Raw genomic sequence first — 27,193 nt, forward strand, 5'->3', positions numbered from 1 at the left:
TACAGTATATATTTTTTTTTCAGAACACTACATACACACACACACACACACACACACACACACACACACACACATATATATACATATGCATACATACATACATACATACATACATACATACATATATTTATCTTAATATAGGAAATAGGGGGTGCACCAATATTTATCTTGCCTCCGGGCAACTGGGACAAACTTACGCCACTGCCCCCGTGCAGACCACCTTCGCTGTGTTGAGAACACTGTAAGAAACCACATATCCGTGGTCTGGATGGTGGCACTTTTATTACCCCTGGTAACGCCCATGTGTGTTCTGTCTTTGCAGATATTGATGAGTGTGCCAGTGACTCCCACCACTGCAACCCCACGCAGGTGTGTATAAACACGGAGGGAGGCTACACCTGTTCCTGTACCGAGGGCTACTGGCTGCTCGAGGGCCAGTGCTTAGGTGAGTTGCGACTTCCATGGTTTGGATCCACTGTAGACATTGGCCTCATTCTGTCACCAATGTAGAGATTTGTTTTACCACCTTCATTCCACATACTTATACCTATGTACAGATTGTGCGCGGTACTTGTAGCATGTCTGCGCTTTGAGCAGATGAAAATATTGCTATTACAGTGTGGATGATTTCTGTACTGCCCACCGTGCTTACATCTGTTACACCGGATCTGCTAGGAGTCTGTCTCTTACAAAAGGAAATTATCATAAACTTCCACTAAGAATCTTGCTGAACGTACAATTATGGCATTTGTTACTACCATGCAGCAGGAATGGAGGATGTACCTTTTATAATGGAGGATGTACCTTTTATAATGGTGCCAGAAGTGGGATTTATCCTGCCAGGCTCAATCTCAATGTTTGTTCAGTGTAACTTTTATTGTCAGGATTTGGATGAAATCACTTTATGCTGATTTACAGAGAGTGAAGGCTGTGGTCCAGCTATAGGCCTGATTCAGAGATGTATGCTATAGTCACTGCAGCAGAGAACTGGTACAGAGCGGCTGTGTGAAAATATGCAAATGCCTCAGCAGCTGGGATTTGTACTGCTCATTGACAGCGTCTCTGGTCTGCCGCTTGTGTACAGAAACAACCACCGGTCAGACATTCTGAGTGATCCAATAGCCGCGCAGCATGGATGCTGGAAGTAAGAAGCAGCAGGCATTATAAATGAGTGCGGGCTCGCAGTTGCAAGCTGAGACACGCCCCCAAAATTTCCGCTACACACCTGCGTTTGTCGCCACTTCCCTGTTACCTCCCACAAACGCTCCCTGACTGTCACTTTGAGAATAAAACCCCCTGCGAGTAGGGAGGCCAATCCCGGGATCGGGATCGGCGGGATCCCGGGATTTAGGCCAAAAATAGGCTGGGATTCAATCCCGGGATTGGAAGCTCCAATCCCGGGGATTGCGGGATCAGGCGGCCCTTGATTGGCAGGCAGCGTTGAGCGTCCTCAGGATGCTCAACGCTGCCCAGGTCCCTCCTCTCGGCTCCCCCCGTGCAGCGTGACCTCTGACTGTGAGGTCACGCTGTGCAGTCCCCTGCCGCTGAGCCCCCCATCTGCGGGCTGCTGCAGAGAACTACACGTTCCGTCATGCCCCGCACTCTCCTCCTCCTCCTGGCTGCTTCTGCAGAAATAGAAAGTGCACGGGCAGCGTTTCACCTTCAGCCCTTGGTGAGGGGGGGCAAGGAAGCATCCTATTGTAATACTTTCTGCTTTGCAATTGCTGCGGGGCGGGCAGGGAGAGGCAGGGCGGAAACATAGAAAGAAAGCCAAATCCCAGGTATCCCCGGAATCCCAGGATTGACCATTTTTCAATCCCGATACCCGGGATTGAAAAAATGGCCCGGGATTGGCCACCCTACCTGCGAGTCACGTGGGGAGATAAATTAAAATATATATCAATATAAATATATCAAACGTGGCGTGGAAGAACCTTTTCTTTATTTGGGGCATTTGTACATTCTTGTTCTGTTAGTTCACTTTTATTAAAGGGGTGTGTGGATAGAATTTCCTTTTGTGGGTATCCAAACAAGGGAAATGAAGGAAGAGTCTATAGAAACCTATATATACGAGTTCCTCTGATCAGGCTTGTCTATAACCTACATGCAGTGGAGGCAGGAACCCAGGAACGGGTTTGCACACTTATGTCCGTGTTAGATGCAGTTGAGCGATATATTGCTACACGTATAGATCTATAACTCAGGCCTAGTAACATATGTGTGACATAGCGGCAGGACTTGTTCTGCAGAACTTACAGCTCTCTGTACCCCAGCATTCTGCAACAATTGTCCTCATAGGGAATCTCGTAGGTTAGTAGGGGCTGAAGTACGCTGGGAAATAAATGTCACCTTATTTATTTAATTTTTTATATTTCTTTTACTTTTACCTATAAGAACGGTGGGGACAGGAAATGACCTCCCAGGAGCCGGTACTGCGCACAAAATGATGCCATAAAAGGCAAGAAAAAGAAAAATCGCAGTAAAGTAACAAGTGACAGCAGCAATCGCAGGCTGAGACGCTTTGTGTTGTGCGCACGCGCAGCGGCTGCACTGCGCGTGCGCACATGCATCTCACTGCTGCGATCGCCTCTGCCTGACTAACAGACAGCGGCGGTCGCGGGGCGAGAGGGGCGTGGCAGTGGCGTTTCAATGCCGTTGGGGGGGGCACCGTGCGGACGATGCAGGCGTGTCCAGACTTTCTCTGGGATGGGCCGCGGCGGCTGCGTGACATCACACGCAGCCGTTGCAGCACAAACATGGCGGGTAGCTGGCGGCCTCCGCAGCTAGAGTGCGTTTTCAGGGAGCCACTTGCCGGGGCACCTGCCTACGCAGCCACTTGCCATGGGCACCTGTGCGGGGAGGTTAGGGCTTGACATGCGGGGCGGACTGGCCCTGTGCTGGGCGTCGCCCCGCATGTCATAGATTCTAGAGTGTAGATCGGGCCCTTAGTCATAATGGATTTACTGATCGCTACTCATCACAATGCATTTCTACTAACGAGACACAAGTGACGTTTAGTGACAAGCCGGCGTTCAATACTAATACTCAGTACAGTTTTAGTCACCAAACGCAGGCAGCTCGGCGCTGTACCACGAAGCGCTGTTTCTGTCTGTATATGATATTTTTTTACATGGTATTATAGATTAGGCCAGTGATTCACAAACACAGTCCTCAAGGCACCCCAGCAGTCCAGGTATTAAGGATATCCAGGATTAGGCTCAGGCGACTTAATTAGCACCACTGTTAGTTTGATTATACCATCTGTGCACAAGCAGGAATATCCCTAAAACCCGGACTGTTGGGGTGCCTTGAGGACCACTGGACTAACCTGTGATGAGTACAGGTGATAGTAATTACCCCTGAGGATACCTTGAAAACCTGCACCGTGAGGACAGAGTATGACAAAAACTGTGTTCGCGTAAGGCCTATGAAGTCAGGATTATCACAGTGTTTCTTGAACCTGATTCTCATTACCCGACCACAGTCCAGGCATTAGGGATATCCCTGCTTCAGCAAAACAAACTGACTGAGGTAATACTACAGTTACGCCCACATAGGACAGATGCTTTGGGACCACAGACCACAGTTCTGGAGGCTGCAGGGTAAATGTAGTTTTGAGGAACCTTGAGCCATCATGTCTGCACAGATCCCCTTAGCGTCAGTAGGCCTATATAGTGTATACCGCCATTCCTGTAATAATGTTTATATGTAGCCGGTCCCAGGAATGAAGCCGCGTCCGTGTTCCAGGGTTTTATCCTGTCATCTGCAGACAGTGAGAGGAGGAATGGGAGTGATGCTGGCTGCAGGAAGTCTGTACAGGGATTGCTGAGCCTGAAGATAAACACAGAATAAACCTGTATCCGGCCTCAGAAGTCCAGCGACAGAGCACATGGATGTATATCAGATCACTCTCTGTAATCCTGTAACAAGGGGGAGATCTGGGCAGGATGAAAGTAACCACAAGATGAAACAGCTGCAGATCTTTACATGCTACATATAGTTACAGTGTAAACGCTGATGTTACAGCTCTCCCTGGAGGCACGCACACACATGTTCCCCATTTACACGCGGCCTGCACATCTGGCTGTAATGTATCCTGACTTGTAATATTGCTAGTGGCCGTTATCAGACACAGACTGATCCTCCGATACCACCTGCTCAGGGGCATAACTAGGGTGCTGCCACATGTGCCACCGTTCAGGGCACTGCAAGGCAGGGGGCGATGTTCTGCAGCTACAGTCTATTTCTGTTTTAATCAATCCCACATGCAAATCCCTTTTCTCTAATATCACCCCATTCCCCCCTCACATCCCTAAGCACCTTCAGTCACACACTCCTTTAAGGCTTCAAAATATTCTCATACTTCCCATACAGGAGCAAATAGCTCCATGCGATAGTGTCTGACTACAATATGGAAGGTCATGGGTTTGAATCCTCGGTATGACAGTATTTTAAAATCTGTGCTTTACATAAAAGAGGAAGTGATTGAAGGTCCTGGGCATGACTGCAAAGAAATGTGTGATTTATAATAAAGGATAATGCAACTAAATTAAGTAATTAAGTGCAGAAAATGAAATGAGGGTATAAGAGGATTGGTGTCCACATCCATTTTCTCGAGTGTTCTGTAAGTACAGGCATTCTATAAATGTGTGTGTGTGTGTGTGTGTGTATGTATATACACACACACATATATATATATATATATATATTTATTTAGAATAAGAGATGTGCAGGTTCGGATTTACCCGGAACTCAAAAAGGCATCTTATTGGCTCTGGGATGTCACATGTTTTGGACAGCCAATGAGTACTTCCGGATAAATCCAAACTCGCGCTAATTTTGGCATTAAGAAAGAGTAAATCCGAACCCGCACATCTCTAATATATATTTATAATGCTTTTCCTGTCCAGGGGCACTGAAATGTCTGGTTACAGCTCTAGAGGGGCTCAGGGACACGAGGTCCCGCTCTCACCTCTGTGTATGGGACGGGGGCACTATGTGGCCCTTACAGAGGAAATTCTCAGATTTATTTCATATAGGTGAATAATGGGAGGAATTTACTAATGTTACAAATGACCGGATAGCGAGAATGAAACATTGTATTAATGGAAAAGCTCCGGCCCTACGTAGTCATTACTGTCTACCTATCACACGGACACCTTCATTACACGGCAGCCTATCACTCCACAGCTGGTAACATCACCCAGTGCAGACAGCGCTCTAATACGCAGATTCTCACGCTGCTGCTGCAACCGCTTTAGCGTTTTTGCTGTATCTTCCTCTTCAACTCTATGGTAATGCAAGTAAATGCCTCTGGTAAATAAGCCTGCGTATGACTGCGCAAGGACTGAGACGCCCGATCTGAGCGCCTTTAGCACTTAGAGCGTCTGTATCCGCTCCACGCTAAGTGCAGGTTCCCCGTCAGAGTATTGCCTCCCAGGTGAGCGATTAAGTTTCTGAGTACGCAACCAGTTCTGCAGCAGTTCCATAACACACCCGTAATACGTAGCATCTGCGTGAGTCCAAACAGCTAACGCCCAGGAAAGCACAGCTCGTATCCTTCTTATACTATGGGTCCCAGTCCTAGCTGCACCTCTGTGTACACACACTAGCCCATAATGACCAGTAGGTTGCCATGTGGTGCTAATCTTGCTGACTTCTTCTGCAGGAATGCTCGGTGTGTAATGTCACAGCAGCTTAAGTGACAGAAATATCAACTTTTTAACCTTGGTGACAGATGGAGGCTGTGACTTCAGCTGCCGGTAACAAAGAGCGCAGGAACAGACTACCAGGGCAGCACTGAATGATACAAGTCATGGTCTGTATCTGAGAACGTCGGCTTTCATGGTCGGTGGGCATTTAAACTCAAGTCAGACATGACTACCTGACACAGATGACTGGCCCAGGACTAGCTGGAGGCTTGCATTCCGCTCTACTTTAGGTTACGTTCTATTTGAATCAACTTTAAATAAAAGCTTGAAACCTAGCTAAGGACTTAAGGTGGGTACACACTTAACGATAAATTAAACGGCGTCGCTCATTTGATCCTTTTTGAGCGACGTTGTTTACTTTATCGCTAAAGCCGGGTAAACACTGGGTGATTTCAGCCTACAAAATAAACGATAACGACATAAATGTCGTTATCGTTTATTTTTAAGGCTTATATTGGGGGTCATTCCGAGTTGATCGCTCGCTAGCTATTTTTTGCAGCGCTGCAATCAGATAGTCGCCTCCTATGGGGGAGTGTATTTTCGCTTTGCAAGTGTGCGATCGCTTGTGCAGCCGAGCGGTACAAAAACAGTTTGGTGCAGTTTCTGAGTAGGTCTGAACTTACTCAGCCGCTGCGATCACTTCAGTCTGTCCGGTCCCGGAATTGACGTCAGACACCCGCCCTGCAAACCCTTGGACACGCCTGCGTTTTCCAACCACTCCCAGATAACGGTCAGTTGCCACCCACAAACGCCTTCTTCCTGTCAATCTCCTTGCAATCGGCTGTGCAAATGGATTCTTCGTTAATTCCATCGCCCAGCAACGATCGGCTTTGTACCCATATGACGCGCATTGCAGTGCATACGCATGCGCAGTTTTGCTGAGTTTTGACCTAATCACAGCGCTGCAAAAAATAGCTAGCGTGCCATCAGGTCGGAATGACCCCCATTGTCCAGTGTGTATGGGGTCATATTGGTGAACCATGAGCGCTCCCGCACGTCGTTCAGCAATCACCAATATTGAGCTGACATGCAGCTCAACCCATCAATGTCAGGCTGAGCTGCATGTTTTCGGGAATGCCGGCGGTGATGATAACGTTCAGTGTGTATGCGCTATATCGTTCGTCGTCCATCGCCGGCAATTCCCTTTATCGCCCAGTGTGTACCCGGGTTAAGTGTGTATGCCGCCGCCGAGCGATACGCAGCCGCGTGGGTCTTTAATGACCCTCAGTGTCGGCCGTGCATGCAGCTCAATTTGGAATCATCGACCAAAACTGCATGCCCGGCCCGGTAGGGGAAACACTAGGCGATGTCGCTCATAGAGCACGTCGGCTAATCTGTACCCACCTATAGGTCTGGAGACTGAAGCAGCAGATGAGTCTGAGTGATTGTGGCAGAACCTGTGAGAGACGGAGTATCCAGAGCACATTGTCGCTGTGCGAGTCCTGGGGAGTTCCCTCCTAATAATAGGGCGGATCTGGCAGGAATTGTTTATGTGTCCGTGATAAGCGCATTCTGTATAGTGTTGTTTTTTATGTATATGTGGTTCTAATAAGGCTCAGAAATGATAATACGTGTATCTTACAGTAAGTTATAGGCCGCCCAAATGGAGGATCCGTGAAGTGGGAGATAAGTTAGTGCAAAACAAATCTATTTCTCATTTTTTTTGTCACTTGAGTCTGAGGGAAGAATTAATAAACTGCAACGAGATGAACCTGGGGAAACCTGGGGATGACATTGGTGGAAAATAGTGAACTTTAGACCTATTTATGTAATGAAATATGGATTTGAGGAGAAAGCGGGAGCACTGCTGGTATGTACGATGGTGTCAGCACTGCTGGTATGTACGATGGTCTCAGCACTGCTGGTATGTACGATGGTCTCAGCACTGCTGGTATGTACGATGGTGTCAACACTGCTGGTATGTACGATGGTCTGGGCACTACTGGTATGTACGATGGTGTCAGTACTGCTGGTATGTACGATGGTCTTAGCACTGCTGGTATGTACGATGGTCTCAGCACTGCTGGTATGTACGATGGTCTGGGCACTGCTGGTATGTACGATGGTGTCAGCACTGCTGGTATGTACGATGGTCTCAGCACTGCTGGTATGTACGATGGTGTCAGCACTGCTGGTATGTACGATGGTGTCAGCACTGCTGGTATGTACGATGGTGTCAGCACTGCTGGTATGTACGATGGTCTCGGCACTGCTGGTATGTACGATGGTCTGGGCACTGCTGGTATGTGCGATGGTCTGGGCACTGCTGGTATGTACGATGGTGTCAGCACTACTGGTATGTACGATGGTGTCAGCACTGCTGGTATGTACGATGGTCTCAGCACTGCTGGTATGTACGATGGTCTCAGCACTGCTGGTATGTACGATGGTCTCGGCACTGCTGGTATGTACGATGGTCTCGGCACTGCTGGTATATACGATGGTCTGGGCACTGCTGGTATGTACGATGGTCTGGGCACTGCTGGTATGTACGATGGTCTCAGCACTGCTGGTATGTACGATGGTGTCGGCACTGCTGGTATGTACGATGGTGTCGGCACTGCTGGTATGTACGATGGTGTCAGCACTGCTGGTATGTACGATGGTCTCAGCACTGCTGGTATGTACGATGGTGTCAGCACTGCTGGTATGTACGATGGTGTCAGCACTGCTGGTATGTACGATGGGTCTCAGCACTGCTGGTATGTACGATGGTCTCAGCACTGCTGGTATGTACGATGGTGTCAGCACTGCTGGTATATACGATGGTGTCAGCACTGCTGGTATGTACGATGGGTCTCAGCACTGCTGGTATGTACGATGGTCTCAGCAGTGCTGGTATGTACGACGATCTCAGCACTGCTGGTGTGTACGATGGTCTCAGCAGTGCTGGTATGTACGATGGTGTCAGCACTTCTGGTATGTACGATGGTGTCAGCACTGCTGGTATGTACGATGGTGTCAGCAGTGCTGGTATGTACGATGGTGTCAGCACTTCTGGTATGTACGATGGTCTCAGCACTGCTGGTATGTACGATGGTGTCAGCACTGCTGGTATGTACGATGGTCTCGGCACTGCTGGTATGTACGATGGTCTCAGCAGTGCTGGTATGTACGATGGTGTCAGCACTGCTGGTATGTACGATGGTCTCGGCACTGCTGTGATGACAATAAGTGAATTCTGCGAGATGGGATTGTGTGGGGAATTGTTTATGCCAATAAGTAGAGAGAAGCATCTGAAATAATACATGTGTGTGCCAGAGAGAACAAAGCCGGCAGTGTGTACACTCTCCCCATCTCTCCGATACGTATTCCCGTCTCCAACATATTGCACGCTTCATCGCTCTCTCTGTTATGTAACTCTGCAGTCTATTGTCTTCTCCTCCCAGGTAACGCTCCCACCCAGGGGCAGTTATAGAGGTGGGACTGCAGCACAGTCCAACATTCATATAGGGGAACCGCACCACCTGCCCCCCCAACGCTGCCAAACATTGCCGGCTGGGACTCACTGGCAGTAGGTGTGGCCCCCCTAAATTGGACTGTGCTGCAGCCCCACTTCTGCACCTGTCACTGGTCTCACCTGTCCTCCATCTATGTATTTTGGTTTTTCCCTCAGGGGACCCACTGTTGTCTCCGTCATCACTTTGTTTCTTCTTCATACCGGTCATACTCCCACTCCTCCTTTTTTTTTTTTAGCTTATATAGGGGGTAATTCAGACCTGATTGTAGCAGCAAATTTGTTAGCAGTTGGGCAAAACCATGTGCACCGCAGGTGGGGCAGACGTAACATGTGCAGAGAGAGTTAGGTTTGGGTGGGGTGTGTTCAAACTGAAATCTAAATTGCAGTGTAAAAATAAAGCAGCCAGTATTTACCCTGCACAGAAACAATATAACCCACCCAAATCTAACTCTCTCTGCACATGTTACATCTGCCCCACCTGCAGTGCACATGGTTTTGCCCAACTGCTAACAAATTTGCTGCTACGATCAGGTCTGAATTACCCCCATAGTTTTATTTCCAAACAAGGGTAAGATACAATTACAGCATAAAATGTTCTTGTGGTTTTTACGCTGGGTACACACCTGTGCAATTGTTCGGCCAATCGTTTGATTCCCGGTGCGTTCATGGGATGTATGAGGTCTGTGTACTCCCCTTCCATCTTTTTTATCAGATGAAATGAGGTCGCGTCTGAAGATCTATGTGCAGCGATGTGATGGTGCAATATTGGACCAGTTGTGCATTGTGTACACATTAGCGACCGTTCTACCTATGCTGCTGCCTTTGCGTCGTTTCATTCAATGTTGCAGACAGATGGGGGTTGAAGACTGTAAGTTAGATTGTTAAGGTGTGTACTGTCCGTGCGTCTCTGCACTGTGATCAGGAGTTCTGAACATAAGTGAAATTGCGTCTGAAGTGTGATTGTGCAAGTGTCTACCCAGCTTTATTCTACTGACTGGTACAGATTGCCAGGAGATTGATGGATTCCTGGGCAACCTGAGCGGGCTTGCCACTCCTGGGGCTTAGGGTTCTCTCTCACTGCCAGAACCAGGCTCCTACACCAGCACTTAGAACCGCTTCTTCCAGGCTCCTACACTGGAACCTGGACCCTCTACTCCCAGGATCTTACCACCGGCACCTGTAACCACTTCTCACAGGCTCCTACCACAGGCCCCTGGAACTGTTTCTACCAGGCTCCTATCAACGGCACCTGGAACCACTTCTCACAGGCTCCTACCACAGGCCCCTGGAACTGTTTCTACCAGGCTCCTACCAACGGCACCTGGAACCACTTCTCACAGGCTCCTACCAACGGCACCTGGAACCACTTCTCACAGGCTCCTACCACAGGCACCTGGAACCACTTCTCACAGGCTCCTACCACAGGCCCCTGGAACTGCTTCTCACAGGCTCCTACCACAGGCCCCTGGAACTGCTTCTACCAGGCTCCTATCAACGGCACCTGGAACCACTTCTCACAGGCTCCTACCAACGGCACCTGGAACTGTTTCTACCAGGCTCCTACCACAGGCACCTGGAACCACTTCTCACAGGCTTCTACCACAGGCACCTGGAACCACTTCTCACAGGCTCCTACCACAGGCCCCTGGAACCACTTCTCACAGGCTCCTACCACAGGCACCTGGAATCACTTCTCACAGGCTCCTACCACAGGCCCCTGGAACTGTTTCTACCAGGCTCCTACCAACGGCACCTGGAATCACTTCTCACAGGCTCCTACCACAGGCACCTGGAATCACTTCTCACAGGCTCCTACCAACGGCACCTGGAATCACTTCTCACAGGCTCCTACCAACGGCACCTGGAACTGTTTCTACCAGGCTCCTATCAACGGCACCTGGAATCACTTCTCACAGGCTCCTACCACAGGCACCTGGAATCACTTCTCACAGGCTCCTACCACAGGCACCTGGAATCACTTCTCACAGGCTCCTACCACAGGCACCTGGAATCACTTCTCACATGCTCCTACCACAGGCACCTGGAATCACTTCTCACAGGCTCCTACCAACGGCACCTGGAATCACTTCTCACAGGCTCCTACCAACGGCACCTGGAACCACTTCTCACAGGCTCCTACCAACGGCACCTGGAACCACTTCTCACAGGCTCCTACCACAGGCCCCTGGAACTGTTTCTACCAGGCTCCTATCAACGGCACCTGGAATCACTTCTCACAGGCTCCTACCAACGGCACCTGGAATTGTTTCTACCAGGCTCCTACCACAGGCACCTGGAATCACTTCTCACAGGCTCCTACCACAGGCCCCTGGAACCACTTCTCACAGGCTCCTACCACAGGCACCTGGAATCACTTCTCACAGGCTCCTACCACAGGCCCCTGGAACTGTTTCTACCAGGCTCCTACCAACGGCACCTGGAATCACTTCTCACAGGCTCCTACCAACGGTACCTGGAATCAATTCTCACAGGCACCTACCAAAGGCCCCTGGAACTGTTTCTCCATGGCTACTACCAAAGGCACCCGAAACTGCTTACTTTGCTTCGGGGTATGTATGGTCAGGCTGCTGCAACACCTCGTGGTTGGTGTTGGCTAGCTATGGAACAGTGCTGCGCTTGGTAGAGAGCAAAATGCGTAGCTTGGAGACACTGGGTTGAACCTCGGGACAGCCAGAGAATGGTGTAGCATTTTGCACTATACGTGTAGTCACAGGACAAAAGTAAATAACAGCACCTTGAAGCTGGAAGACGTATATATTTGCTCCAATAAAATGTCTTATTCCTGAAGGTACTAAGAGTATCACCGGATACAGATGATCAGAAGTCATATGAAGCCACAATCCTTAAGACATGGTCAACATGATACAAACAAAATAGGGTTGCAGAGCTCATTGTCTTCAATGCACATTACAGCAGGGGGTGCATGCTCTGGGCACATGCCTCCCCCTGTCCTCCTGGACAGGTCCAGTATTACACCCAGCAGACAGAGGGGAGTGAGACTGCCTGCAGAGAACGTCCATCCCGTGGCATACTTCCAAGTGCTGTGTTCCAGGGGCTGAAAATGGGCTCCAGAGGTAGACAACCAATCCCTGGTACTGCAGTCTACCTGCTACTGAGACTGGAGTCTTTAGGGCTGGCTGTAATGGCCGATTCCTTCCCTAATTTTAGAGTTAATCAAAGCTTAGGAGGCTGCCTGCAAAGTCTCTTTGGCAACTCGTCTGTCGGTGTGGTTGAGATGAAAAGGGTCAACTACTAGATGGAACCTGAGGCCCTGATTAGATCCACAGTGGGGATCAGTGTACACTCTATGCAGTCATAATGTTGACTTTCAGAATGTAGACATGGACAAAACGTTGACAGGCGCAATGTGAAAGGTCCATTTTAGAGTTAGGCTCAGGTTAGGGTAGGGTTGTGGCTCAAATCCACTGAAAATGCTATGTTGACATGCCGACTGTCAACATTATCAATTTGACATGACGACATAACGTCTGTGGCAACATTCAGATGTAGACATTACAGTATATACTACATACGTATGTTCTCATAAGTTCATTTATGAAAAAAATTAGGAAATAATAGAATAGCAAATTGTTATTTAGAAATACAAAAATTTAATTCATTAGAAAACAAGAACAATGAGATGTTGCAGGAATGCAAATGGTAAAAATGTAAAAAAAAACCCCAAAAATGCCCCTACTTCTCAGCTACGCCTTTCACAGACTGCTGTCTGCCTCCTCAGGCTGAATGCTGTAGAAGAAGACCACAGTCAGTGAAACGCGTAGCTAGTAATTTATAGTTATATTGCTTCCACAAATCCCACATGGAGTTTGTATGTTTTCCTTGTGTTTGAAGTGAATGACCTACAATAGTACACCCAATATGGCTGCCTCAGCCTCTGCAAAAATATACGCAAGTTGCTTTCAGTCTGTTGGGATAAAGATGTAATGTAAATTAATAATAATAATAATAATAAAGCATTTGTTCCTCTGTCATCATTGTGAGATAGTGATAGGAAGACAGTTGGGTGTACTCTGGGGCAGAGTTATCTTGGCAATGAGGTCACACACTTGGTGATCCTGTTGGCCAATCTGACCGATTTCAGGCCATCATGTGTTGGGCTCCACCCAATGTGGCAGGAAACTGATATCCTATTGGGAATGATATAACTATGGATGGATTTCACATCAGCCGGTGACCAATATTGTATTGTATATGCCGTCATCGGTCAAACGAATCCCCAGTGTAGCCCCACGGACTTAGGCCTGAGCACGGAATGGTTCCATCTAGCCAGTGTGTGAGGCCACCTCATAAAGAAGCAGGTGAATAGAGGTCTGGTGTCTCATTTTTTAACACTGCATCAAATGTCGGCATCAGTCGGCGCAGAAAAAAACCCACTGGATTGTTGGTATGTGCAGGCAGTAATTCCCAAAGCTTCTGGCAGAGCTGGGGCAAGGGAAGGCACTTTCCCCAGGGACAGAGTAATGCCCTGTACTATGGCAGTGTGATAGCGTGGAAGGGTAGGTAAGGCCAGCCTATGTTATTGCGCAGTGGATCTTTATGGTAATCTGTGGTTGGGTTTCTGGCGTTCGAGGCTGAGTGGTTATGGGAGGAGAACACACACAGGCCAGTTAGCCCCAGTGCCTGAATGAATGACCCCAGGGTGGGGCAAATAGAACAAGAGATCAGTGGCTGTTTTGGAAAAGTGTGTGGCACGGAACGTGAAAGCGTGTGTAGCAGTATGTGCCCTCCGCAGGAACATGTATGACCAACCGTTACAATTTTATGAAGTCTAGCGAAACATCAAAATGACTAACGCTGATTTTTTTTTTTGTCTATGAGCCAAACGCAGACGCTGAGATTAAACAGCATCTGATCATATACGATCTCATTCCTCTGCTGCGCTGGAATTCAGTTCTGATCCGTGTATTCGTTCAGCTTCATTGTCACAGATGTAAAACTGGAGGAATAATGTTATTTTTACTTTTCAGACATAGATGAATGCCGCTACGGGTACTGCCAGCAGCTCTGCGCCAATGTACCAGGATCATATTCCTGTACGTGTAACCCTGGGTTTGTGATGAACTCTGACGGCAGATCCTGCCAAGGTATGTGGTGTTCAGAAGGTGCTGCCAGCATTGTGTCTCCTGTGAGACATCGGAGATTAATCCAGTTGATATGGAATATTCCAATGAGTTACTGTAACATTCTTTAACCTCTGCTGAGCCGGAGGAATAGAGGACGTCCGGCGGTCTGCAGCACTTCCCAAACATAAGCAATTTCATTCCATAACGTTTCTGTAATCAGCTTAAAAAAATAAACAACCTTTAAACTAATCAGCACTTGGAATGTAATGACTGTCGCCGGAATCATACCAGCGTTGCAAATCGTGGCTGTTACATTTGACCCCATGTTTCAGTGTTTAAAGTATGGCCCCCGGCACCATGTTGTTAGTCGCAATTCTTTGCAGCTGATGTCAGATAGACGCCCCAAAACGGCCATGATCCGCCTGCATTTTTCAAACCACTCCCCGCAAACGTCATGTAACCTCCCAAAAACAGACACTTCCAGGCAATCGTTATACGATCGCATTGCGGCTCTGATGCGTGCACAGTCACCTGATAACCATACATTAGCGATTTTGCTAAATTGCAACTGATGCTGAATAAGGCCCATAGGCTGCAGTGTTTGTGAATACAGTGCCCACGGAAAGTATTCACAGCGCTTCACTTTTTCCACATTTTCTTATGTTACAGCCTTATTCCAAAATGGAATAAATACATTTTTTCCCTCAAAATTTTGTTTTGGAGCCCACGAGTGCAGACTTCATGGCCTCCAGACTTCTCTGAGTGTCAGCGCTGTCACACAGCACAGACGCTGACATGGGGCTCCGTGCTAGACGCTACAACAGCGCTATTCTGCTCAGCGTATAGGGGGTCATTCGCTCACTGCTTTTTGTCTCAAGCGAGCGAACGGGTCCCTACTGCGCATGCCAGACGGCCAAATGCCGTAGCAGGGCTGCGATCACCTCTGCCTGATTGACGTTTGGCCACCGTTTCATGGGAGTGTTCCAGCCAACGCAGGCATGGCCGGACCGAACAGGGGGCAGGCCGCAGCAGCTGCGTGATGTCACACGCAGCCGCTGCGGGCCGGGGAGCGACAAGTAGCTCCCGACCAGCACGCTAAAGCTGCGCTGGTCGGGAGCTACTCTGGAAGTGCAAAGGCATTGCCACTGTGCGATGCCTTTGCACTTCTGCGGGGGGGCGGCGGCACTGACTTGCGGGGCGGACTAGCCCTGTGCTGGGCGTACCCCCGCATCTCAGTGTGAATGATCGTAGCTGTGCTAAATTTAGCACAGCTACGATCAACTTGGAATGACCCCCCTTAGTTCTCACAGGGGATGGCAGAGGGAAGCAGCACAAGTGACTACACACAGGGCCCCCGGGGCTGCTCTCAGTTGCTGGGCCCCGAAGCCGCACTATCTCCCTACTAATGTACAATTCCTGCTTTTGTCTTTAGATGTAGATGAATGTACCACAGAGAACCCGTGCGTGCAGAGCTGTGTTAATACTTACGGGTCGTACCTGTGTCGCTGCGATGCCGGTTACGAGCTGGAGGAAGATGGCATCAGCTGCAGCGGTAAATCTATTCAGATACTCATGTGACTCGTTATTACCCCCGAATCCCCCCGTTTCCTGGTCCTCAGTCTGACGCTTTAGGTTGCGTCATTTGTTTATGTTTATTTTGGTCTCTTTGTCGCAGATATGGACGAGTGCAGCGTGTCAGAGTTCCTGTGCCAGCACGAGTGCGTCAATGGGCCTGGATCATACTACTGCAGCTGTCCGTCCGGCTATGTGTTGCTGGATGACAGCAGAACGTGCCAGGGTGAGTTACCAGGGTCCCGTTATACCACTGGACAGTATCCGCCTGTTACGCCTGTAGTGTAGTGACATCTGTAACCATGGATATGGGCCGCACTTAATGTTTTAACAACTACAACTGTTGCTAAGAAACGCTACATTAGTTTTTCAAAGCCTATTTTTAAAATTCATCAACAACGTGTTTGAGTTTTCAACAGACTATTTCAGGCAAAAGTCCCATTCCGAGTTTAATTGGGTAACATGAATGAAGGAATTGCATGGATCTGGGTCTCAGCGTCCTGATATCAGTGCCGCGTATTAGGCCTAATTCAGACCTGATCTCTCCGCTGTGAATTTGCAGAGGTTTTCAATCAGATAGTGGCCGCCCAGACAGAGTGAAAATCCGCCCCATGCAAGTCTGCGTATGCAGGGCAAAAAGCTTTGCAAACGCCGGTCAGCTGCAAATCCATTCGCAACTCACTCACCATCTAACTCACCATTTTTCCGGCAGTCCTGGTATCTATTTAGGCACAAATCCATTTGGGCACACAAGCAGCGATCTGCAGATCGTTTCCTAAAATAACCCGGCTGACAGCACCCACAATCAGACGCAGACATATGCTGTACATGTGACCGCTTCACCAGTAGTGTCTGTCAGCTTTCCCATATTAGGTGTAAATTGTTATTAAAAAAATGAAAAGTGCCCCCATACATATCTGCACACATCTCAGAATGGCTCCAGCGACAGCATGTGTTGGGCTTTCTCATATCTTTGTCACTGTGCAGCAAGCAACTTCAGGCGTGAGTTTTATTTTAAATTGTAGGTGTTATTTTAGTAGCGTAGAGGTGCGGACGGGATCAGGGCTGCAGGCTGTGCTGTGCGCAGGACTATATTGCAGTAATATGCAGCCTAGGAGTGTGCCTCACATACACCTATTGTCTTACAGATATTGACGAGTGTGACACTGGGAACAACACGTGTACTGCACAGCAGACCTGCTTAAATATCCCTGGAACCTATAAGTGTATAGATCCTGTACGCTGTGAAGAACCATATATCCAGCTCAATGACAAGTGAGTATTCGGGTTACAGCAAGGAAAGGGTGAATTCACAATAGCTGATGTGCTGCGTTTAGTAAACTGGGAACTGCATTACCATGTATGGCCAGTAGGTGGCAGTCTGGTCCTTATATCACTTATTGCATACCCAGCTTCTTCTATGCTGGAATATAAGATAATTATAATTTGGGTATTTTGCACAATATCTTAAGTAATACATGATCTCTCAGGCTTCCCACCAAGCAATGTGACACCGCTCAAAGCAGCCTCGTACCTGCAGTTTTGTAAATAAAGTAATGCACAGTGCGGGGCTTGGCTTGAGCACTGGCTCAGTACATATCTGATGGGCATGGTACACTGATGGGCATGGTACACTCTGTGCATACTTGTCTACTCTCCCACTATGACTGGGAGGCTCCTGAAAATCAGGTGGCATTCCCAGCCACCCGGGACAGTGGGAAAGGCTACCAGATCCGGCCTCCATCCGCTGCCCAGATGCCCACTTACTGAGTGAAATGGGTGAACCCGGTGGTGATGACTTGCATCACACTTAAGGGGGTATCTTTTGATTCCCCCATAGTTATTCAATGTCCCCCAGATTAAATGCAGGGAAAAGAGGATTTTTGGTACGCATAGATTTTCTCATAATCTATCCACGGATAGACTTCATTTCTTCCCTCTCTATGTTACACCCTGGGGTGTAGAGGTGGAAGAGGTAGGTGTAAATGTGCCGACTCCTGGAACCGTGACCTCTACAGCCCATATTTATCTATTGTGCACCAGGTGGATTAAGAGAAACAGAGAGTACCAAAAATATTCTATAAAAAAAAAAAAAATACTTATGATTTGTATTTTTACAATTTGCACCACCTAATGAACATATCATGATGAAGAATTGGTAATTACCAGCTAGGCTTTACCAACCAAAGTATTCTCAACAAAACATCTATCCGATATGAGAGCATCAGATCTATTACACATAGCTGCTTTAGAACAAGGTCACCTAACACCATATACTGTATAGTGTTTAATGGGGCCCATACATCTACGATCATTTGCGACAATTGCCTTTCTTCCAGTGCCTGGGTAGGGTGATCAGCAAAATCCAACATGTTGGAATTCCTTGATTAATCGATTCCCAACCAAAATGATCAAAATCGGTTATTTGGGATTAGAATCGCCTTTGGCAGAGCGAGGAATCTGATCAGAGATGTATGTCCCACATAACAGTGGTAACACTACAGGCCAGTAACGTCCGAGAACAGTGTGTAATGGTTGTTATTGTCCTCAATGTATCTCTTTTCTGTCTCTTGTAGTCGCTGTATGTGTCCGGTGGAGAACCCAACCTGCCGAGATCAGCCCTTCACCATTGTTCACCGACATATGGATATTGTATCCAGCAGCCGAGTCCCTGTAGACATCTTCCAAATGCAAGCCACCAGCCGCTATCCCGGAGTCTACTATATCTTCCAGATCAAGTCTGGCAATGAGGGGAGAGAATTCTACATGAGGGTAGGAGAGATGGCAAACTTGTACCACAAATGAGAAATAGTTATCAACACTTACATCAGTGGTCTTCTGCTAAACTATCATGTCCAATCTGTGAAGACACCAACCCAACATGACCTGACCAATGCGAGTATCATAAAAACCTAACCAACATAACCTGACCATGACCATAATACATCTATTACACCCTATACAGATATAGGACACTACCCCCCCAACATGACCTGACCACTGGCCATGACCATAATACATCTATTACACCCTATACAGATATAGGACACTACACCCCAACATGACCTGACCACTGGCCATAACCATAATACATCTATTACACCTGTAACACTGTAAGGGTACAAGGTGCCGTTTCCTGGGATAAATGGCAGCATGCAGCAGCTGAGGAACCACACAAGTCCAGTTTCTGGTACAACTGGCCCCAGCCAGTTTTATTATACAGAAAATAAAACAAACAGCAAAAGAAAATACCTTGCCTGTCCGGCACTAACTAAACACAAGATGTTCCTAACTATCACTAAACAAAAACACAGAGTTCTCCAGTAAACACTGTATAGCTCACTTGTATCAGGAAGCGTGTTTCTCTCACAGAGATCCTGCAGTCTTCCCAGGCAGTCTCACACATTAATCAGGCTAGAAGCCCTATAAGGCTCTTGCACAGCTGAAAGCCCTGATTAGCCCTCTGTGAGGCCAAAGATCCGAACTGGGCCCAATGTCTGGAACTCGCCTTATCTCTCTCTCTCAGGGCCCTTATCCAGCTTTTCCAGCAAACTGAAAAGGTTCTAACAAAACAAAAGCATTTTCTTAGAAGTTTTCATTTTCTAAAACATGTAAGACAAGAACCTGGGACAAACATACCTGCCCTCAAACACTATCCCAGTGTTCTTGTCACACACCCTATACAGACATAGGACACTACACTCCCCAACATGACCTTACCAATGCGAGTATCATAGCAACCTAACCAACATAACCTGACCATAATACAATTATAGTGCACCCTATAGACACAGGACACTACACCCCCAACATGACATGACCATAATACATCTATTACACCCTATACAGACACAGGACACTACACCCAACATGACTCAACCACTGGTCATGACCATAATACATATATTACACCCTATACAGACACAGGACACTACACCCCCAACATGACATGACCACTGGCCATGACCATAATACATCTATTACACCCTATACAGACATAGGACACTACACCCAACATGACTCAACCACTGGCCATGACCATAATACATCTATTACACCCTATACAGACACAGGTCACTACACCCCCAACATGACATGACCACTGGCCATGACCATAATACATCTATTACACCCTATACAGACATAGGACACAACACCCCCAACATGACCTGACCACTGGACATGACCATAATACATCTATTACACCCTATACAGACACAGGACACTACACCCCCAACATGACATGACCATAATACATCTATTACACCCTATACAGACACAGGACACTACACCCCAACATGACATGACCATAATACATCTATTACACCCTATATAGACATAGTACACTACACCCCAACATGACCTGACCACTGGCCGTGACCATAATACATCTATTACACCATATGATTGTTAAAATACTAAAATCTACTTGAATAATTGTGAGTGCAATTTTATATGGATTATATAAATGTAACTGGATTAAGCGTAAACATATCAAAAGCTAAATAGCCCCAGTATAATCTAAACAATACCAAATATTACACAATATTTAGAATATTTAACAATATATTTTTACTAATGTTGTTTAACATGATTTCTAAAAATACGAGAACGCTAAAATGTGCCTGGATCAAAGCGTAAAGTCACCTTTAGATACAGTCTTTTAAATATACAGATTAATAACAGTCCAGATTGCACCCTATATCCAGCCTATATGTACTACGGTCCAAAGGCCAAATATGACACTCACCTCTATGGTCCATAATTAAGGTACCACCAAACAATGGTATAATTGGTGTACACAATCCTCCAATTAACCCTATCTGTGGAGGAAAATCTAAGTTAAAGAAACAAAAAAACATAATATTCAACTTTTGCAAATATATTAATGCAAATAGACATACATATCTACAGTACACACACTTATATATGCTGTGTGTATATATATATATATATATATATATAATAAAAAAAAACTAAAGGCATTAATCTATATAGAACATATTATTATAAAAGGAATAAAGACAATAAAATTATACAGATACATAAAATTGTATATAAGAAATGATGATAATAAAACACATACTGTAAAATATATGGCACCAGTATGATTGAGCCAATCTGGTGCCCATGGCGGACCCTGCTATCTGACCATATCTGTGCATCGAATAATAATATATTCAGAGGAAAAAGAAATTGATTGGAATATAAAATAAGATTACGTTTCATCCCTGAATAGCATCTTTAAATAAATAATAGGGGTGTGGTTTGTACCCGTAAGGGGAGTGTTATAACATAATACATCACACGTTATCCTACTATAATCTCCCAAAGTACAGTGGGAATAGAATAGAATAGTGTTGTAGTGTCCTTCATGTGGAATTACAGAAAATGACATTGGAAGGATGAAACTGCAGAACATAAGGAGAAGTTTTGGACCCACTATGAAATTATAGGGACAACTTGCCGAGTTTGTGGTGCACTTATGATTTTTGGGTAAATGATGCAGATGTGATGGGTTCTCAACATCAAGAACATCCTTAACAACTGGCAGAATCCAAAAGACAACCCAATGAAATTTGTCACAGTACAGTTCCCCCTTCCCATCTAATAGCCTCGCACCCCTGGCGTCTGCAGGTTTCATTGTCTGTCATAGACAGCAGTCCTCGTCTTCCATGTCTGAGGATGGGATACTGGTTTTATAGTCTCCTATTTTTATCCCCAGAAGGAGACGGCACTGTACTGCAGACCGCTGTGTGCATAGGCTGAGCAGGTTCTGTGACGTGACCCTACGTTTATCTGCAGCTTGTCTGCAGGCCTGATAACCATTTGTATAACTAATGAGTTTCCATACATTCCAGGGCACATAGAGTTTCCAGGAACAGTCAGCCTGTGACGTGTAGAGGAGCTGATTGCTTTTATTTATTGAACTATAAATATTGCAGTTTCCACTCTTTAGTACATAGTGAGTAGAATGCAGCAGTGTTATGCTGGACCCGCTGGATACACAGTGACGGGCTGAAACAAAACAACATCCTGTTTCTTGTGCAATAGCCTGTTAGGTGTAATTTTGTTAAATTTGTGTCTTTCGGGGCTTATTTATGGTATTGGGAGAAAGCCGGAACGATCCGGACTCTGGAACGCCGGACTGGATCGGCTCCGTACTGCGACCCGAGCAGCTGCGTGGCTCTTTGTGCCCGTCCCGCTGTATGTAACAGCTGTCACACAGCAAACGGTGCAGGGAGACGTGAACAGAGAACCAGACAGCGTCTGAGGCCGCTGCAGGGAGCTGGTCCGGTCCAGTCTGGCGTTCCGGAGTCTGGTCCGTTCCAGTTTCCACCTAATCCCCTTATTTATTAACAGTATTTTGCGGGAAATCTTCCAAAAACAGCTGTTTGCGGATGTTTCCTGCAAAATGAAGCGTCCCCCAAATATATGAAGGTGGATATCTGCTGGGTCCCATATTCCCAACAGTGGCCACAAGGGTTTATATGGGTTCTGCTAAATTCTGAAATGCACCCAGCTCCAAAAATGAGGCTTTCGCAGCTTGGCCCTGATAGGTTACGTCCTCATTATGGGAATCTGTGGGCTACATTTTCACACATTTGTCAGGCAAGGGACACGGGTGCTGCCTGCACACGCGTGGCCCAGTGACCGCACATGTGCAGTAAGAACTGATAAAGCTGAATATTTATCGTATATAAAACCCTTTGTGAGGTCTAAGAACACTGTACGCTATTTACGTATGAAGTACCGTAAGGGTACGCTCGCTGCGTAACAATCGCTTAGCCGTAGTCGAGACGCTCAAGCGTCACGTTCGCTCACGGCCAAGAGATCACAGGCAGGCACGCTATTGGCTGCTGACTAACGTAATGGTTCACTATAGCGTAACGGACGCTGTATCGGGAGCGGGCTGCTCGAGCGATACAGACGCTCACGAGAATACGCTGTTGGTATCGGGCACACTTATAGGTGAGCGACTACCGTAATGCTACGCTATCAGCGTAGCGGACGCTCGAGACCACGAGGAGATCACGAGCGGCGCTGACGCTCACAATGTTAAACCTTTATATCTAAACCATAAACAATGAAATATGCTGTAAAACCTTTGTGTAGAGATAGGGTGTAGATGCAACCTTGTGTAACCTGATTAACTTAAAAGCTGTTTGAGCGTCACCGACGCTCTGAGAATACTAGACACTATAAGAAATACACAGATACCTGGGCTTAGGGTCCAACGCCTAATATATATATATTTTGAATGATATACTTGCAAAAGAATTAATACAAATACAAATCATACACTACAATATAACATAGACTACCTAACCAGATAACTACACAGGAAATACAATTACTATCTAAGGGAAAATAAGAGAGAAAGAGAGAGAGAGAGAGAGAGAGAGAGAGAGATTGGCCCACAATAACAAGAAGATCAATATAGTTGCGGAGAAACACTTACGCACAAGGGGAAACGATCGCATGCGCCTCGATATCCAGCTCCCGATTATCAGCAATGAGAACCGTTGAAGAGAGTGAACTGGATATGGTCGGCCTGCCTATTTATGCCCCACACACAATGCAATTCAATGGTCCCTACAATCTCATTGTTCATTGGACACAGGAATTCGGCTTCGCATTATAACAAAAGGTCATAGGTTGATTCATACAGGTGGGCTGTGACTGCTTCCAACTGTTCAGGTGGGTGGGATACTGAGTTTCCCGCCGCATGACTAAATAAGAACAAATAATAGTAAATGGACATAAACTTCTTATGTCCATAACTATTCGCACGAGCGATTAATCCGCTCCAAACCAACACCGGAATATTGCTATTTAAATACTCTTCCGATGGGTACCAAACACCACTGTATGACCCCTGTTAGACCCTTCGTACAATACAAAGAGGGATCTCTCTGTTCAGGAACATGCTATATTAACTAAACTTTCAGAATCTATCAAAGGGACCATGATCTACAAAATACATTATATAGTGAAAATATGTAACGATTGAGTCGCACGCTACGATCACATAAACTCTACCGTAAATACGCATACCGTGCGCCTGCGGGTGCCCGCGACTGTGAGTATGCGCACGTACGGGAGAGCGCACGCATGCGCAGCACGGACCTGTGTGAGGTGCAAATATGGTAGTGTGCATAGAGATATTTTTCTGACTTTGACAGTCCACCCTTTGGCAGTCAACAATAACTGCCACCTTCTAAAACATTTCAAAAAGAGAAAAATATATGTCAGGGGTTAATACATTTACATGGTTGGGTAGGGGAGGAGAGGAGAAGGTAGGAAAAGGGTATGACCTAGTGAGATAGCAGAAGCATGTGTGTATGAGTCCATGTTTGGGGGGTCATGTATCATCGTGCCGTACGTGTGGTACATCAAGCTTCGAGGTATTGCGAAGTATACATTTGAATTCCTTCTTATCCCGTGGTACGTGTCTGTGGATGGGCTGTCAAACTTTACCGAGCTCTTTTCGGCTTTGGTTGTAACAAAATGGGGGAGCACATTTTAGTTGATGATACATGAATGGGGGAGATATGTGATTGCTGATATCTGTGCCTGTATTCCCTATCGACTATGTGTGTCATTTACCTGAGGGATGTAGAAATGAAGAAAAGACATAATTACGGTAAATGCGGTGGTATTCTATGTCAGGTAAATGTACATTCGTCGATTGATGTCTTGTTTGGTGTCTGTTGAATGCAGTCTTCTTTGTGCTTTTGCCCATAAGGTGCGAGCAAAAGCTGTCAATGTCCATAGATTTACAAAAGTGTTGGGCTAGCGTAATTTTAAAATTTCTAGGGAAACTGGGGATCCATGGCATAGTTCATCAAAAATCTGTGTATCAGGTTGTCAAAACTTCTTCTTTAATCTCTCTGTTGTCTGTATATCGGCTCATCAAATTCCTCGTCCAAGTGGGTCTTTTTACCTTGGAGGAAACGGAAAAACAGGTGAAAGAAACGGACCGTAGAAATCGCATTTTCATCACATCATTGTTTCTACATTTGGGTCATAAATCAAGTCTATTGGAATTACAGTTTCCTTGCTCCTTAAACTCATTACCCTTGTACGATGATTGCACCTCATTAAAGCCTGACCGCATCTAAATATCAAACCAATCGTTATGATAACACCTAAGATACATAGGAGAAACTTCCCAACATCCATTATGACTCCTTGAGCCCAGTCTCCTAAACCAGAGAACCAATTTCGCGGGTTCAACCATGACACCCAACCAGTCAGCTCATTACCTACAGCAGCAAGAGTGAGATTGTGTCTCCTGCGAAATTCCCACTTCAGTTGGAGAATATCGTCCATCTTTTGGTCTATGACCTCGACCGGGTCCTCGGTGCTATTCGTAATATATGTGCAACATTTCACGCCGTATTGTGTTGCCAGTGTGACACAATATCCGCCTGTCACTGCTGTGAGGTAATTAAGAACCATTCTATGCTGTACCAGTTCTGTTTTATAAGCCTGAAGTTCTCTTCCAGTATACCTAAACGTGTCATCATACATTTCAGTGATATTATCTAACAAATTGGCGAGCGCAGATATGTATTTATAATTCAACACTCCTCTAGCGGTGCGAGTGATATCTAACGCGATTAGAAACTGAATCCCGGTGGATTCATGGATCATGTCAGAGGCCGGATGCTCTGTTCTTTCTATCAGGTGCCGTTTAACTACGTGCTCGTAATCGGTGTGAGTATAAGGAGTTTGGGCAACACGGTGTATGTCTTTCATTTTTTCATGTGATACAGTCATTACTTCAGGCAGTACTTTTCCAATATAACACAATCCTTCAGAGTTTGGGGCAAGCCACTTATACGCCTTTCTCCCGCATATGAAATATGCATCATCGGGAAGAACATATGGGACGGAGTAGGACATAACCATATTACACACCTTCCATGTGAAATCTCCTAACCCTAATTCTTCCATCTGCTTAGTACACGTATCAGGTTGTACGATATGTGCACAGTATCCTGGTGATACCTCTCCAACTCTCGTAATCCTATTTCCTAAGGTATATCTATATCGGAAAGATTTTCCACTACCGGCTATGTGGCGTATAAGCTCTGTATCTGTAGGCATTCTATCTGCTCTATGCGAAAAGGTCATGGTCTGATTACTCCATGACACTTCCCAATTTCCCGGCTTTCGGGGATTGGAGATGTTAAAACATAATAGGGACCTATCCACATGGTATTGGTGGAGCTTCAAACTAGGAGGGCTGGAGATATTAAACCTCCTGTCCACCGGTCTCCCACCGCTTAACTCAAGTACCTCCCCTATCGTTAAAGGAAATGGTACTAGCCCTGATTTGCTATGACCTTGAGGTACTTGAGAGCATACCCAACAATCTGCTTTATTTAACACACTACCCACTAAGGAGTGATAGTCACTCAAGGGATGCCGGTCCATATGGATATTAAAACTGGATTGGCATTTCTTTATGCACCCATCCTCAATGACATTGTTACAGAGCCGACAGATACAGTTTTCTTTTCAGCTAACAATCCTTCACAATGTTTACAAATAACATGTCTGCTAGATCGTTTCCGGTACTCGCCTTTGCTTGGTGGTTGTGTTGCTATTGGAAATTTACACCTCCGTCTCAGTCATCGGAACCTTTCTGGATCCTTTCTCGACCTCCATGGTACTCTCGCCGGAACAGACTGCTCTGGTCAACATCATGGTCAACAGGAAAATCCATATCACAGTCTCTTTGGGCAAGTCCATCTTACAGGAGGAGAAAAGAAGAAATTTGTAATGGGGTACAAAAAAAAACAGTTTGAGGGGGAGAGAGACTTGTTACGATAATTAAGTTCTCTAGTCTTTGTCGTTCTTCTTGTTCTGTCGTCATCTCAAAGGTGCTGTCTCTCAGTCTTCCAAACGAACATTCCGATGATGCAATATTCTTTCCAAATCAGCGATCTTTCTGTAAGGAGCAAAAATCTTGCATTACCATTTGTCTAACTGAGGTGTGACATACCATCTTTAAACATGAAAGCATGAGTGAGAAGAGAGAGAAAACAACAACAGCAAAAAACAAAAAAAAACAAAAGAGAGAGAACAATTCATATATGTATATATATAACAAAACACATCAATAAACAACAACGGGGAAAAAAAAACATTTTTCAAACGAACTGTTTTCAAACATTTTAAAACATTTTAAAACATTGTCAGATCATCAGGCTGTCATATCTACATGTCTAATGGTTTCCTTGCGCAGTCCCTCCCCCCAGCACTTCCATATTCCATTGTCTGTATCTGGCCAGAATACATTGGTGCGGATAGGTCATGCTGGGGTTTGGTAG

The 27,193-nt window shown here is 46.2% G+C and overlaps 1 protein-coding gene across 2 annotated transcripts in view; it reads left to right on the forward strand.

Annotated features, from left to right (window-relative positions):
* FBLN5 (fibulin 5) overlaps positions 1-27,193 on the forward strand; it is a 79,773-nt gene that overhangs the window by 41,865 nt on the left and 10,715 nt on the right. For both annotated transcript variants that reach the window (XM_063948578.1, XM_063948579.1), the window contains exons 5-10: positions 323-445; positions 14,181-14,297; positions 15,709-15,828; positions 15,952-16,074; positions 16,997-17,123; positions 18,425-18,620. In XM_063948578.1, coding sequence (XP_063804648.1) covers positions 323-445; positions 14,181-14,297; positions 15,709-15,828; positions 15,952-16,074; positions 16,997-17,123; positions 18,425-18,620 — 806 coding nt within the window. The remainder of the gene's footprint in view (positions 1-322; positions 446-14,180; positions 14,298-15,708; positions 15,829-15,951; positions 16,075-16,996; positions 17,124-18,424; positions 18,621-27,193) is intronic.

The sequence above is a fragment of the Pseudophryne corroboree genome, chromosome 12 (genome assembly GCF_028390025.1).
Source record: "Pseudophryne corroboree isolate aPseCor3 chromosome 12, aPseCor3.hap2, whole genome shotgun sequence".
Classification (NCBI taxonomy): Eukaryota; Metazoa; Chordata; class Amphibia; order Anura; family Myobatrachidae; genus Pseudophryne; species Pseudophryne corroboree.